We start from the raw sequence: 12,866 nt of genomic DNA, 5'->3' as shown, positions 1-12,866 counted from the left end.
AGAAATTCACAGGCAGGTAGATGTGAAACAAAGACTGTCAGGGTAGCAAACTACAACTACAGGAGACTACGGAGTCAATAAAAGCAATGAGTTCAGACCAAAAGGTAAAAGCAGAAAACACAGGGAACTACAAGAAGACATGCTGGAATGAAGGGAACTGATGCATTTTGTCAACACATACACAAGGAAAGCAAAGACAACAACACAAGTGAAAAACGTCAGACAAACACAAAGGTGTGCTCTATAATAAATACAAAAAAATGTTTTAAGTGGTTTAGAATAATTTGCTTCTTAATTATTTTTACAGATCAGATTTTCTAAGTTTAGTGAAACTACAGATAAGTAGAATCACAAAAAACTGTAAATAATGTCCTCATCAAAAATTTGCTCCTTTACAAATAGTAATTCTTCTTTTTTTTTTTTTTTTTTTTTTTTTTTTTTACAATGATTGACCATAAAATTACAATGTTTTGTCTGATATTTTGTGCTTTAAATCCAGGGGGAAAAAACAAACATGAAGGATTAAAAATAGCAAGCAGCCTTTTTCCCCCAGAATTGCTCAGTTAGATAGGATCTTGTATAATCATAAAAAAAGATTAAATTACTTGTTGAATGGAACAAGACAACATAACTACAGATAATGTCCACATCAGATATTATACAAATGGTAATTAATTTGTTTACAATGTTGACTCTAAAGTTACAGTTTTAATGTTTTTAAATCAGCCAACTAAAAGAATTTTACATGTTTTCCATTGTTTTTATAGTTTTCAAACCTTACGGTAATCCACAGTTTTTTATATTCTTTTTTCTGCCATCTCATTTATTGTTCTTGTGTTTAACTGTGGAAAAGAACAAGGTCAGTGAGGAAAATCAACAGAACTAAAACTTGCTTGGTGCTACTATAAACTATGTTAATGAGAGCAGAAAGACTCAGTCAACAGTGAAGCAAAATCTGAGCAATTTGCTGAGAGATTTTAAGTTGTTCTGAGGGAAATAGCTGGTGATTCTCTGTGGGTTTATTACTATGAACAACACTGTCAGACACTATACAAGGTTCCTCCATTGCTTATCTAAAAAAAATCATTAAAGCAGATTTATGGAATTTGAAAACTTAAAGCCAATTTTAATTTGTTGTGCAAACTACTGATACAAAAAGACACTGGAAGATGATCCAAGAATGTCTGTGGCTGTATTTTATAAGCTTGAAATGATGGGATGAGATTTATTTTTCACACCTTCTTCTCTATTTTTTTTCTCCACTTCCTGGTCTGCAGCTGTAAGTAAATTCTAGTACAGGAGAATCAGGATGAAAAGATGGCAGCCATGCTGTTACCAACGGGTCCTGATGGCTTGCGGCGGTTCACTCGCGAATCCTTGGCTGCCTTGGAGCAGCGGATTGCCGAGGAGCAGGCCAAGAAGGCCAAGGATTGCCACGAGACTCACAGGAACGCAGAGCCACCAAAACCCAGGGCCGACCTGGAGGCAGGCAAGCAGCTGCCACGCATCTTCGGCGACATCCCTCCAGAACTTATCGGGGTGCCACTGGAAGATATCGATCCGTTTTACTACAAGAACCAGAGGGTGAGTTCCTGTGTGAAAGAAACTGTAAGATGTTTGTGTGTCAACAACAATTATAATATACTGAAAGTTGGTGTGTCATAGGGCCACTTCTGCAAAATGTAAGGAGGCCAAGAGACAGTTATTTTTTAAAAAAAGAAAAGAGTTATTTGATAAAAGGAATAAACATTAAAAGGCCCATAACTAATAATGATTTAACTTTAAACTGACTTACTGGCATTTATTATGTAAAGAAACAAACAAAGACCTATCCCAGTCTGAATCCATTTATTTTTCATTTTTGTATAAAAAATAGTCGGTGGTAACCTTTAACATTCCTAATTTGGCTCCGTGCCTGTAAGTTGAGTGTCACTGTTAATTAGGTATACAACTAACATTCATTTATTTTAACATGACAATCAACTGATAAATTTAGTCCACAATAAATCAGAAAATTGGGGGGAAAAAAATCATATTTCACACGTGCAAATGTGAAGCATTGCTTGATTTTCTTTCGACCTTTTTATTAATATTGCTTACCTGAAGGGGCCATTGGGACAAAAGAGTTCATATTTTTAAGCTTCATATAATACAGCAGATTCTTTTAAAATGAATTAATATGAACAAAACATTTCTTTTCTATAGATTAAAGACTTGTGCCTGTGGTGCATTTTCATTAAGATAATTGCTGCTTATTATTGGCAGAAAATACATTGAGGACATGATTGCTAGATGGGCAAAAATGGCAAAAAAAGACATAAAATGCACAGAAGAATTGTCACTTCGTGGATCACCATAAAGAACAGACTTTAAAGTCTTCTAGTCTGTTTTAGAATAACACTCGTGTTTATATGTACGTTAAAAACTGGTTTTCTTTCTTCCTCTTTTTTATACTCGCCGTTAAAAACTCTTACATACAGTGAAAGTAATTGTAGACAAGTTTGCTTTAACTTTTTATTAAGCTTCAGCAGACAGAGTATATATGATATTATTGTAGCATTTAGTGAAGTTAAGATCTTTTTAATGGGAAATTAAAGCGGAATAAGTTGCGCGAAGGAAGACAACAGCTTTACTAGCCTCCTGAAGCCTCATATTAGCTTCCGATGAACTTATTTTTCACTAATTCCTAAAATTTTTTAAACTAAAGCATCTCGATAAAGGTCCATGAGCTTATAAACGATAACTGATTACTGACACTTGTATGTGTTTTTCCTACGTGTGAAATTTTAACCCAAACCCTCATCTGGGCTGTGACACACGACATGCTAGTGATCCACCTAGTTAACTGGTGTTTTTACCAAATTGACCAAGCGGTGCTTCAGAGCAGCCCACGAAGACGTGAAGCGTGTTACCGCTTCTCTTTAGATCTCTTGCAGATGCAGAAATGGGATTAGCAAGTTTTTGATTTGCAGAGTCAGTAGATCAGGCTGCTGCCCATTAATGGGCCGCTTATGGAGAGATGAAAAAGGACGTGGCAGTCATTCTCAGGGTCTCTTTGTTTTGGCATGTGATGTGCTGCTGGATGGGCGGATTATCCAAAGACGAAAAAATATTTAAATAAATGCCACATCTGTTGGAGAAAGGTTCAGCCCGCTTTGGAGTTGCCTCCATTACTGGAGGCAGAAATGCTTGTGGTGGAAGTTAACACAGATGGTAGACAGAGAGAGAGAGAGACGCAGCACGGCAGCTCCACTGTCAGGAAAGAAAACAGCTGCACGTCTGCTCAGAGCTGCTGTGGAGTTTCTCTGCAAAGAACTGAAAAACACGTGGCTTCAGATAATCAAAAAATCTGTTTGAGAAATGCATTTACATTGTGTCGACTTCTTACAATCTAACGTATTTGCAGACTGATTTTTTTATGACTTGAACATGTGTGCTCAGTCCTTTCTGTCTTCTTTTTGCTTTCTTTTCAGACTTTCATCGTACTCAACAAAGGGAAGGCCATCTTCAGATTCAGCTCCACGTCTGCACTTTACATATTTACACCATTTCACTTCATCAGAACAATCGCCATAAAAGTTCTAGTCCATGCATATCCTTTTTGTGGTTGCTCGATGCACGTCTCCTTCTGACTTTAACACAGTTTTATAAAAGAAAAACACATGCATGTAGAGAAAATAGAGAAGGGAGAAGATATGTAAACTTAAAAGCAGGAATAGATGAGCCTGAAACTGATAAAGTCCTGATGATTTTGAAGCAGTCAGGCATTGCTGTTGTACATCAGCTCTTGACAACCAGCTAAAAAGTAAAGCTGTTCCTGCCAGTGTGCCTCCATGAATACTGAGAGTCAGGATCCCTCCTCCTGTCAAGAGTTCCCACCATAACGTTCATTTTATTCCAAAGAAAAGTCCAAATTCGTCTCCTCTTTACATGTCCTACTGGCAGATAAGCCAATTTTTAATATTTACCGATTTCCCCCCCGTAGGTTTCTATTGGATTTTTCCATAGTCCCATTTTTGAAACAGCTTTGTAATGGTCCTTTCTGGCATTGCAATCCAAATCCCCTCATATCCCTCTTTTAATCTCTGAAATGAAATAAGAGCAAGGAGATTTCACATCATGTGATGGCTGCCTATTAGTTCTCAGACAGACGATTCGTAATTTACATGCAGAGCGGAGTTTTTCCTCTCTGTGTCGTCTGTGTTATAGATTACAAAGCATCTATTGATTACCAAAATATCTGTTAAATACTGTGACCTCTATCAATTTCTATTGATTCTCTGAAGCTGAAAGATTATTAACTACAAGCTAAATGAGCCCAAATACAGAAACTATAGGTACATTTTACCATTAATTCGATCCGATCCAATAATTGAGATTAATATTTCGATGACTTTTTAATCGCTTTATCCTGAAATGCTTTAATCATTGTGGTCATTTCATCTTTTGCCAGTTCATCAGACCCTTGGTTATGATCTCATTCATCCATATTGGAGATAATATCACTCTCCTGATTTTACATTTTCCATAATCTGTCTTTATCATAGCCGCAGTGCTGCCGGTACACGCAGGACTGTTTATCCTAATGGGTATCTTTCACAGGATTATAATAAATCAGGTCCGCTTTGTTTGGGTACAATGTCGGCTTATGACAAAAAAACTTATTTGCCTGTGAAACTGCAAATTGCCACTGTGCACTTTCCTTAACCTGTTTTTTTCCCACGTTGTTTAGCTATTTCATAATGTTCACCATTCTGACCAACTGTTTCTTCATGGCCATGTCTGACCCGCCAACATGGACCAAATACCTGGAGTGAGTAAACGCACCCTTTCTGCTTCTTCTTTCTAATCCCAAACTGAGCTACGTGTTTTCTAATGTGGAGTCTTGCTGGGTGCTTTGTGCTTTGTCAGTCACAATGGAAGAATCGGTTTACATGTAAGTACACGATGCATGGAGGATTCAGTGCGTTCGGAGCGCCACGTTTGCATGTTGAAGAAAAGCATGAATGAAAAGTGAGAAATGTGAGCTAAAAGATGCGGCTGAGCATGTGACGTGCTGCCTGCATGTACAGGCTATCGACTGCTGATTTACTTTATGCCACTTCAGCACTTCATTTAGAATAAATGTGAAAGAATGAACAGTTTGCTTTCTTGCAAAGAGTTTGAAAAAAGACACCATTCTTACATCTTGATGTTTAGCCGGGCTGTTCCCACTTTTCTGCTTGGCAAAGCTCACTACTGAAATGTAAAATCTACATCTATGAACAGACAGACGGACGGACAGATACAGATGGATAGATAGATAGATAGATAGATAGATAGATAGATAGATAGATAGATAGATAGATAGACAGATAGACAGATACTTTATTAATCCCAATTTAAATTGAAGTGTTCAAAACCTTATATACAACAATAAAAAACTCTAAAAAAAAACTTGTTAAGCAATACTCTAAACAAAACGTTTCTAATTTTAAAATCTATAGAATACTAAATGTTATTAGAAGTCAATATACAGTATTTACACATTAATGGCACAGTGATTTAAAGTGATTCAAGTGATCTAAAGTGATCTGACAGGTAGTAAGAGTAACTGTTGTAGGTGTATAGACCTAGTATTATGACATTGGATCAGTCCTTATGTGATCCAGACAGAGACCCCCTGACTGCTCAGTGATGAGTTGTTCAGTCTGATGGTCAGAGGGACAAAAGAGGACGATGTCTGGTGAACTTTTTATTTTGATTTCCATTTAAACTGATGAACTGGAGCAACTTGAGGGCTTCTGTCAACATTTCAGTCATAAATGTTACTTGTTTAAGTGTCGCAAATGCTCAATTTGGATTGTTTTAGAGCACCATTTAAAAACTATCCATCCATCCATCCATTCTCTATACACCGCTTTATCCTCACTAGGGTCGCGGAGGGTGCTGGAGCCTATCCCAGCTGACTCGGGCGAAGGCAGGGGACACCCTGGACAGGTCGCCAGTCTGTCACAGGGCTACATATACAGACGAACAATCACACTCACATTCACACCTACGGACAATTTAGAGTAGCCAATTAACCTCAGCATATTTTTGAACTGTGGGAGGAAGCCGGAGTGCCCGGAGAAAACCCACACATGCACAGGGAGAACATGCAAACTCCATGCAGAAAGATCCCAAGCCCACCCCGGGATTTGAACCGGGGATCTTCTTGCTGCAAGGTGAAAGTGCTAACCACTACTCCACTGTGCAGCCCCCATTTAAAAACTAGTTGTGTATTAATTTTTATACGTGTTTATTGCAGCTTACATTTCTGTTTGTAATGCTTCTTATTCATGTCACACATTGTCATGAACAAAAGGTTAGCCATGTGATATTCCTTGTTCAGCACTTTGTTTAAACACCAGTGAAAATAAGACGCCATGAAAAAGCAATCAATTCCCATTTTAAAAAAAATATCAGTAAGAACATGAACATATCATCATTCATTACTGTATGAATAAACATAATCTGTGTGTTCCTTATGATATTTTCACTGCTGTTTAAGCATGTTATTTCATGTCTTGCACAAACTCTTCCAGTGACATCAGGCCTCCATAATCATTTTACTACAAATCCTTGGTTCTTCGGTTGATTTTCATCTCTCGCGGTGACGGTTGTGATTGATTTGAAAGCTTCCCGTGCATCATCGTGTTCAGCAATAATGTAGCTTTTCTTCCTCCTCCTTCAATATTTTCCAGGTATACTTTCACTGGCATTTACACTTTCGAGTCAGCAATAAAGATGTTTGCGAGAGGATTCTGTATAGTGCCGTTCACCTTCCTGAGAGACCCGTGGAACTGGCTGGACTTCACTGTCATCGTCATGGCGTGAGTAGAAATGTCTTTTTAATGCAAAGCTGTGTCAGATTCCTCTGAAATGTTTCATTTACTGAATGCAAATTACCTGGCAATTTTCAGAAAAGATTACAAAATCTGCTGTATTGCTACAAAAGTATTTATTTTGTATTACTTCAAAATGAAATATTACAAATGTTGTATTTCACACTAAAAAAAAATACACACTGCTGCAAGTTCCACAAATATTCTTTGTCAGATATCTCAAAACATTTTTAATGCAAATAAAATGCATTTTGCACATTAGGTATTTCAGATTATCCTTACAAAAACAGCTCTGGTACAAACTACAGGTGTACTCTGTGGATTCTACAACATGTGGGATGCATTGATTAGCATTTTAAGAGGTAATAAAACAGAATCAAGTAATTCTTGACAGTGGAACTATAATCTAATTGCTAAACTTTTAAATTGTAATCTGGGTCATTCGTTATTTTTGTTAATTGATTATGTATTTTTGATTACATATAGTCTCTCTTGACATTTACTTTATATTAGCTCTAACAACCTGAGAAATGTAACACCCACAACTTAACTCAGTGTTTGCATTCTGTCTTTTGTATTGTTTTTTGTAACGAGGAGCAGATTAACGAATATTATCTCTAATATTTCTCTGTAATGTCAACGTGACAGCAGTCAATCAGTCCTCCTCTGTGGTGATTTGAAACACCTGAACGATAAGCCTATTGTGGAGGTCAGAGACGTGTGAAATGACTCAGTCACCATGATGCAGGTGGCAGATTAGACAGGTGACCTCTCCACGCTGCTGCATTGTCTGAAACCTGTCATCCTGATGGGACATTTGCTGTGTTTGGAAACAGCGAGACAAAATCCCCTTTTACTGACACGGAAAGCTGTCATTTGGTTTTTGATTAATTAAGGTTCAGCCGGCTAATTCATTAGTCATTTCTTCTTTCTGGTACCAAACACATTTTTATAATAACACCGAATCACACGAGATAGGAGGTAGAATTATCATCCAGCTCAGGCCTGAAAAATGTGCTGTTTTTGGTTCACTTCCTGCATCATTTCTCATGTCGCATTTACTCTCAGATGTACGTCACTTTAGATAAAAGTGGAAAAAATTGTATATCCACTTCTAGCATTGTTTGAGGCAACAGGAGGCAGATGTTTTCTTTTAGCAAAAATAATTTCAAAAAGCTTATATGCAGCAAACGACAGGCGGACACATGAAGCGACTAATTCAACATCACTGCAGTAACAACAAGCATGGCACACAGCATTCCTAAAAAATAGAAAATAATTGGTCATAAGTAATGAGGAGTAAAGAGATTGAAAAACTGAAGTGCAACCTCCATTGTGATACAGTAGTGATGCATTTGGAATTATTTGATTTATTTTGAAACATGATTCCATATGATAATGTTGCTCTGCAGCTGCTGAATCTATAAGTGGGTCAATATATATTTGAGGGACTTTTGAAGTCCATAGGACATACATTGCATACATTTTTTATTGAAAGTAAAAAAAAAAACAAAAACTAATGGTCTTTATGTTCATTATGATCATGTCTTTACAAATTCCATAATTATTAATTATGGGAACAGTCACTTATTAATAAAAAATGACTGAATATCACTAAAATGTCAACTAAGTTACCGTCCAAATTTAATAACAACCACCTTCTAATTCGCTAAACAATAATAAAAATGAGCTCATTCAAAAATAGCTTTGATTGTGTTCATTTTATTAAGTTGAGATAATCATGACAGATATTTCTTTTTTGGCAATATATCAGATTTTTTATGGAAAAAAACTAATTGTATCTGTGTCCAAGAAATCACTTTCAGCTAAGTTCCTCATTTCAAAAACACCTCTCAAGGAAGTGTGTTAATTCCAGATCACATGACCTGCTCCACATGATGTCATTTCCTCCTGAAGAAAAGACTGGAAAGACTCCAAGGCTTTCTGAGTTATTTAATATAAAGTAGTGTGTGAGTCAAGTGTGGATTTATGGCATATCAACAGGTTTACTACAAAATCTTTATAAATAACTTTCATTTTCATCCATCCATTCTCTATACACCGCTTTATCCTCACTAGGGTCGCGGAGGATGCTGGAGCCTATCACTTTCAATTTCAATTTTACTCGATTGTATATATAATATTTAGAAGAATCTTTGTGTGAAAATGCCATGTGGTGTTTGGTTATAGGCGGCCATGTTGATTTTAGGTCTGAAAACAGCACAAATGTCAACTATGATACCTGTCAGCTATGCTACAAAAAGTCCCACAGTTATTTATTGACCCAACTGTACACGTCAACGTTGTGTTCACTGCTTGTTTGCATTCTCACCCAAGTGACTAAATGACAGTTATTTTCAGTTGTGTAAGTGACTGACACATTTTATGCAAACTACAGTTTTACTGAGTATACATTAAATCACTTCAAGTCTACATGAGCTGGATGATAAAATAATAAAACACTGAGCCAATAAGTACACTTTTAATAAAACTTGATGAATGTGATGTGCAGAGTCTGTAATCGTAAAGATAAACTATTCCAAACTTGTTTAATCTCTTCTCTCTGTCTATCAAATTGCAGATATCTAACAGAATTCGTAGACCTTGGAAACGTCTCTGCATTAAGGACCTTCAGAGTACTACGAGCGCTGAAAACCATCTCAGTCATCCCAGGTGAGGCAACTACAGGACATTTATTTTTGTTTCCTTGTTTGTTTCCATAGAAGTCTAAATTATAGACACACAATATTGGGTTTTTACCAGTCAATCTGATATTTTCCTAATCTTTTTTTCCTCCAACACCAATGCATAAACATGCATTTCAAGCTATTTGCAAAGAACAGCAAGTTTGGAATTAACATACTGTTATACCTGCTCTTATTGTGAAAATCTGGTTGTGGGTACAGACATAAAATGCTTCTGAAATGTACACATATACCAGACCAAAGGAAAAAAATATGCAAACCATGTCATATTTATTTTTATGTTACATTTCCAAACACAATTGTGTTCATTTTGGGATTATGCTGATACTTGATTTTAAAGTGTGCCCATCATTGTCTATCTCTAGTCTAAATCTTTTTTACAATGTTGTAAAACTTCGTCAGCTGTTTGTAATCTTACTGAACAGACCACATCTTGTCCTTCAAGGTCTGAAGACCATAGTCGGAGCCCTGATCCAGTCGGTAAGGAAGCTGGCGGACGTGATGATCCTGACCGTCTTCTGTCTCAGCGTCTTCGCCCTCATCGGCCTGCAGCTCTTCATGGGGCTGCTGCGACAAAAATGCATCCGCAGCCTCGCACACTGCATCAACTCGTCGTACAGCCCGAACACATCCTTCATCTGCAACAACAGAACCTGGAGCTCCCCTGCAGACTTCCTCGGCAGCGAAGGTTAGCAAAAGACCAAAGAAGTTCATCATGTTCAATGCTCTGAATATTGCACAGTGTCCGCATAATCTAATGAAGCTGAAGTACATTATGTGTCTCTTTCCGTAGATAATTTCTACAAAGTTGAAGGAGCAAAGGATGCCTTAATATGTGGATACGGAAATGATGCTGGGTGAGTGAATAATTGCTTTGCTTACTGCTTGTTAATCATCTGCAGACGATAACATAATATCAAAATGTTTACCCTCTAATGGCCTCTGATCCCATCCGTGAATAAATGGATGTAGTAGCCTGAGTTTTTCCTGGACAAGAAACGACAGATCCGACAATGGATGATTGTCCTTTAGGCTCCTTGTTTTGGTGACTTAGAGGCCTAATGTATGGACGAGTGATCCTATCAGTGGGATGTAGCGTGAGAGAGACGGTACACAAGACGACATGTGGTGTGGATAATCACCACGGCTCCACTGGAACCCTTTACTCAGAAACATGGAGTTGCCAGCTGGAGAGAGGAGGGGTCTTTGGAGATTTCATCATCTCAAAAGCTCTATGACACTATTAGGTTAACTGGAGTGGACCGGATCACTTCGGATTGATATTCTATTATTGTTAAGAGGAGATGGTGTCCTGAAGCCTTGGAGCAGCCCCGCAGATGGACCTGCTTTTTCTTACAAAGCGGAAATTCTTGCAGATAAAGGAAGCAGAATAGCCCAGGTCCTAGTGAGAGATGTCAGTAAATGTAGACAGAAATACAAAGATGATGTTTGTCCTGTGCAGTAACGGACTTTGTTCCCAATCAAAGGCACAGTGTGAAACCATCCAAATATTGCTACTCAGCCTACGCACCGAATAATCCTGTAAATCCAAATGCTTTTGAAACAAGCACAACAGGATGACTCTGCCCATGCCAGGCCCAGTTCAAGGGTTATAGTGAACTAAATACCCATCTGTGTGAATCTGAAATCCTGCAGCTTCAACAAATGGCTTCCATTAGGTGCTCTTGTTAATAATACAAGATAATGGATGACAGCAAATAAAAAAGGGTGATGATGTTAAGCTCCTGCAGGAAAGTTTGGTGCAGATGTTTCATTTCCCATTTTACTTTTAAAGCAGGTGCTGTGTGTAGTAAACCTTTTAGGTTGTGTGGCACCTCTACACGTTTGTTTTACCAAAAATATTAGTCTGAATCAATTTAAAGAGTGTCAGTGAACAGTTTTTCATGCACGAGTATCAACATTTAGTTGTTTTTTTCCTCTCCAATGTGAAGATTTGCTGGCTGTTTCCAACGTTGTTGATGACTGGTTTTTTAGAATGAAGTAAAAATTGTAGCATATTTGTCATGTTTATTGTGAGATAAAGGTGTTTGTGGTGAAATAGTAGAATATGGAGCTTTATCTACACTTTTTTGGTCTTTATTTATGCAATAGGAAACTCAAAATTCATGTCGCAGGTGACTTTTCAACTATACTGAAATATAAGCAACAAGGCTCTGAAACATTCTGTTTAACTTCTAAATATTTGTTCTTAAGAAGATCAACTCGATTGTTTAATTTTATCCCTAGTAAATAATTTTACAAATAGGCATGACTTTCTTTTCTGCCCTCTTTTGTCCTTTGTTTGGAGAAGTAACTTCTTGAAAAATGTCACCCCTTCACATTTATTGAAAAATTCATTGATTTTAAGCTAATTTTAAGGATTTATAAACCCATGGATTACCCATGAAGTTTCTGCAAATTCAAAGATATCACACATGTCTGTGTTCTTGGATGATTTTTAGGAATATTGGATCACTCAACTATATTATTGCATTTGAGTGAAAACCAGAATGAACTAAGAACAAGACGAAGCTAAGATTTGACTATTCGGCTAGCGAACAGTTAGCTAATAGACATATGTTACCATTTGCAGCTAATGCATGTAAATTAATACTAAAATGCTAATACTAAAGGTACAGGCAAGCTGAAAGTACAAGAGAAAAAATCTGAATTATCTTTTTCTGGGTATTTTTCGCTCCTTCCACATTTTTACATTTTCATTTTCAGCACCTCTGTGGAAACAGAACAAGCATAACTACAGGTAGAGAGAACTCAGAACTGTTTTTTGTGCAGTGCGCTCTTTTTGAGCCATGCTGTATTTATTTTAATGCTGAAGTGTTTTTTAATTTCCCTTTACATAATTTCTTTCCATCTTTCTCCTATCTGTTGTGTTAAAACACTGCCTGCAGTTCAGCTGAAAAGTTTTTTTTGTCATGTAACTGTTGGTTTACTGAATTACGTGTGACTTCTCAGTACAGTGACCCTCGTCTATCGCTGGGATTAGGTTCCAGAACCGCCTGCGAAGTAGTGACCTTATACTTGTTTTATTATTTATATACATTTTAAGGCTTAATAAACCCTCCCCACACTCTTATAAACACTTCTTATGCTCTTTAACACTTTTTACACTCTTCAATCTAATTAATTTTCTAATTTTCTGAGATGCTAAGCATCTTCCTTTGGCGCTTGGGTTCGGTGCCAGAAGCCGAGAAGGCACAAAACATTTCATCATGGGGCTTGAAATAAATTAAATTTAAGACATTTTATTTTGATTTAATATTCTTTAAATATAATG

General features: G+C 37.1%; 1 protein-coding gene across 1 annotated transcript in view; it reads left to right on the top strand.

The window, feature by feature from the left end:
• Positions 1 to 1,283: 1,283 nt before the first annotated feature.
• The window catches only part of LOC110960378 (sodium channel protein type 4 subunit alpha-like), a 50,126-nt gene continuing 38,543 nt past the window's right edge, over positions 1,284 to 12,866 (top strand). Inside the window, exons 1-7 of the mRNA XM_051953509.1 lie at positions 1,284 to 1,584; positions 3,474 to 3,592; positions 4,724 to 4,813; positions 6,726 to 6,854; positions 9,448 to 9,539; positions 10,017 to 10,259; positions 10,365 to 10,428. Of these exons, the coding sequence (XP_051809469.1) occupies positions 1,318 to 1,584; positions 3,474 to 3,592; positions 4,724 to 4,813; positions 6,726 to 6,854; positions 9,448 to 9,539; positions 10,017 to 10,259; positions 10,365 to 10,428 (1,004 nt within the window). The 5' untranslated portion in view covers positions 1,284 to 1,317. The remainder of the gene's footprint in view (positions 1,585 to 3,473; positions 3,593 to 4,723; positions 4,814 to 6,725; positions 6,855 to 9,447; positions 9,540 to 10,016; positions 10,260 to 10,364; positions 10,429 to 12,866) is intronic.

This window comes from Acanthochromis polyacanthus, chromosome 9 (genome assembly GCF_021347895.1).
Source record: "Acanthochromis polyacanthus isolate Apoly-LR-REF ecotype Palm Island chromosome 9, KAUST_Apoly_ChrSc, whole genome shotgun sequence".
Classification (NCBI taxonomy): domain Eukaryota; kingdom Metazoa; phylum Chordata; class Actinopteri; family Pomacentridae; genus Acanthochromis; species Acanthochromis polyacanthus.
This window is presented reverse-complemented; position numbering and strand designations above follow the sequence as displayed.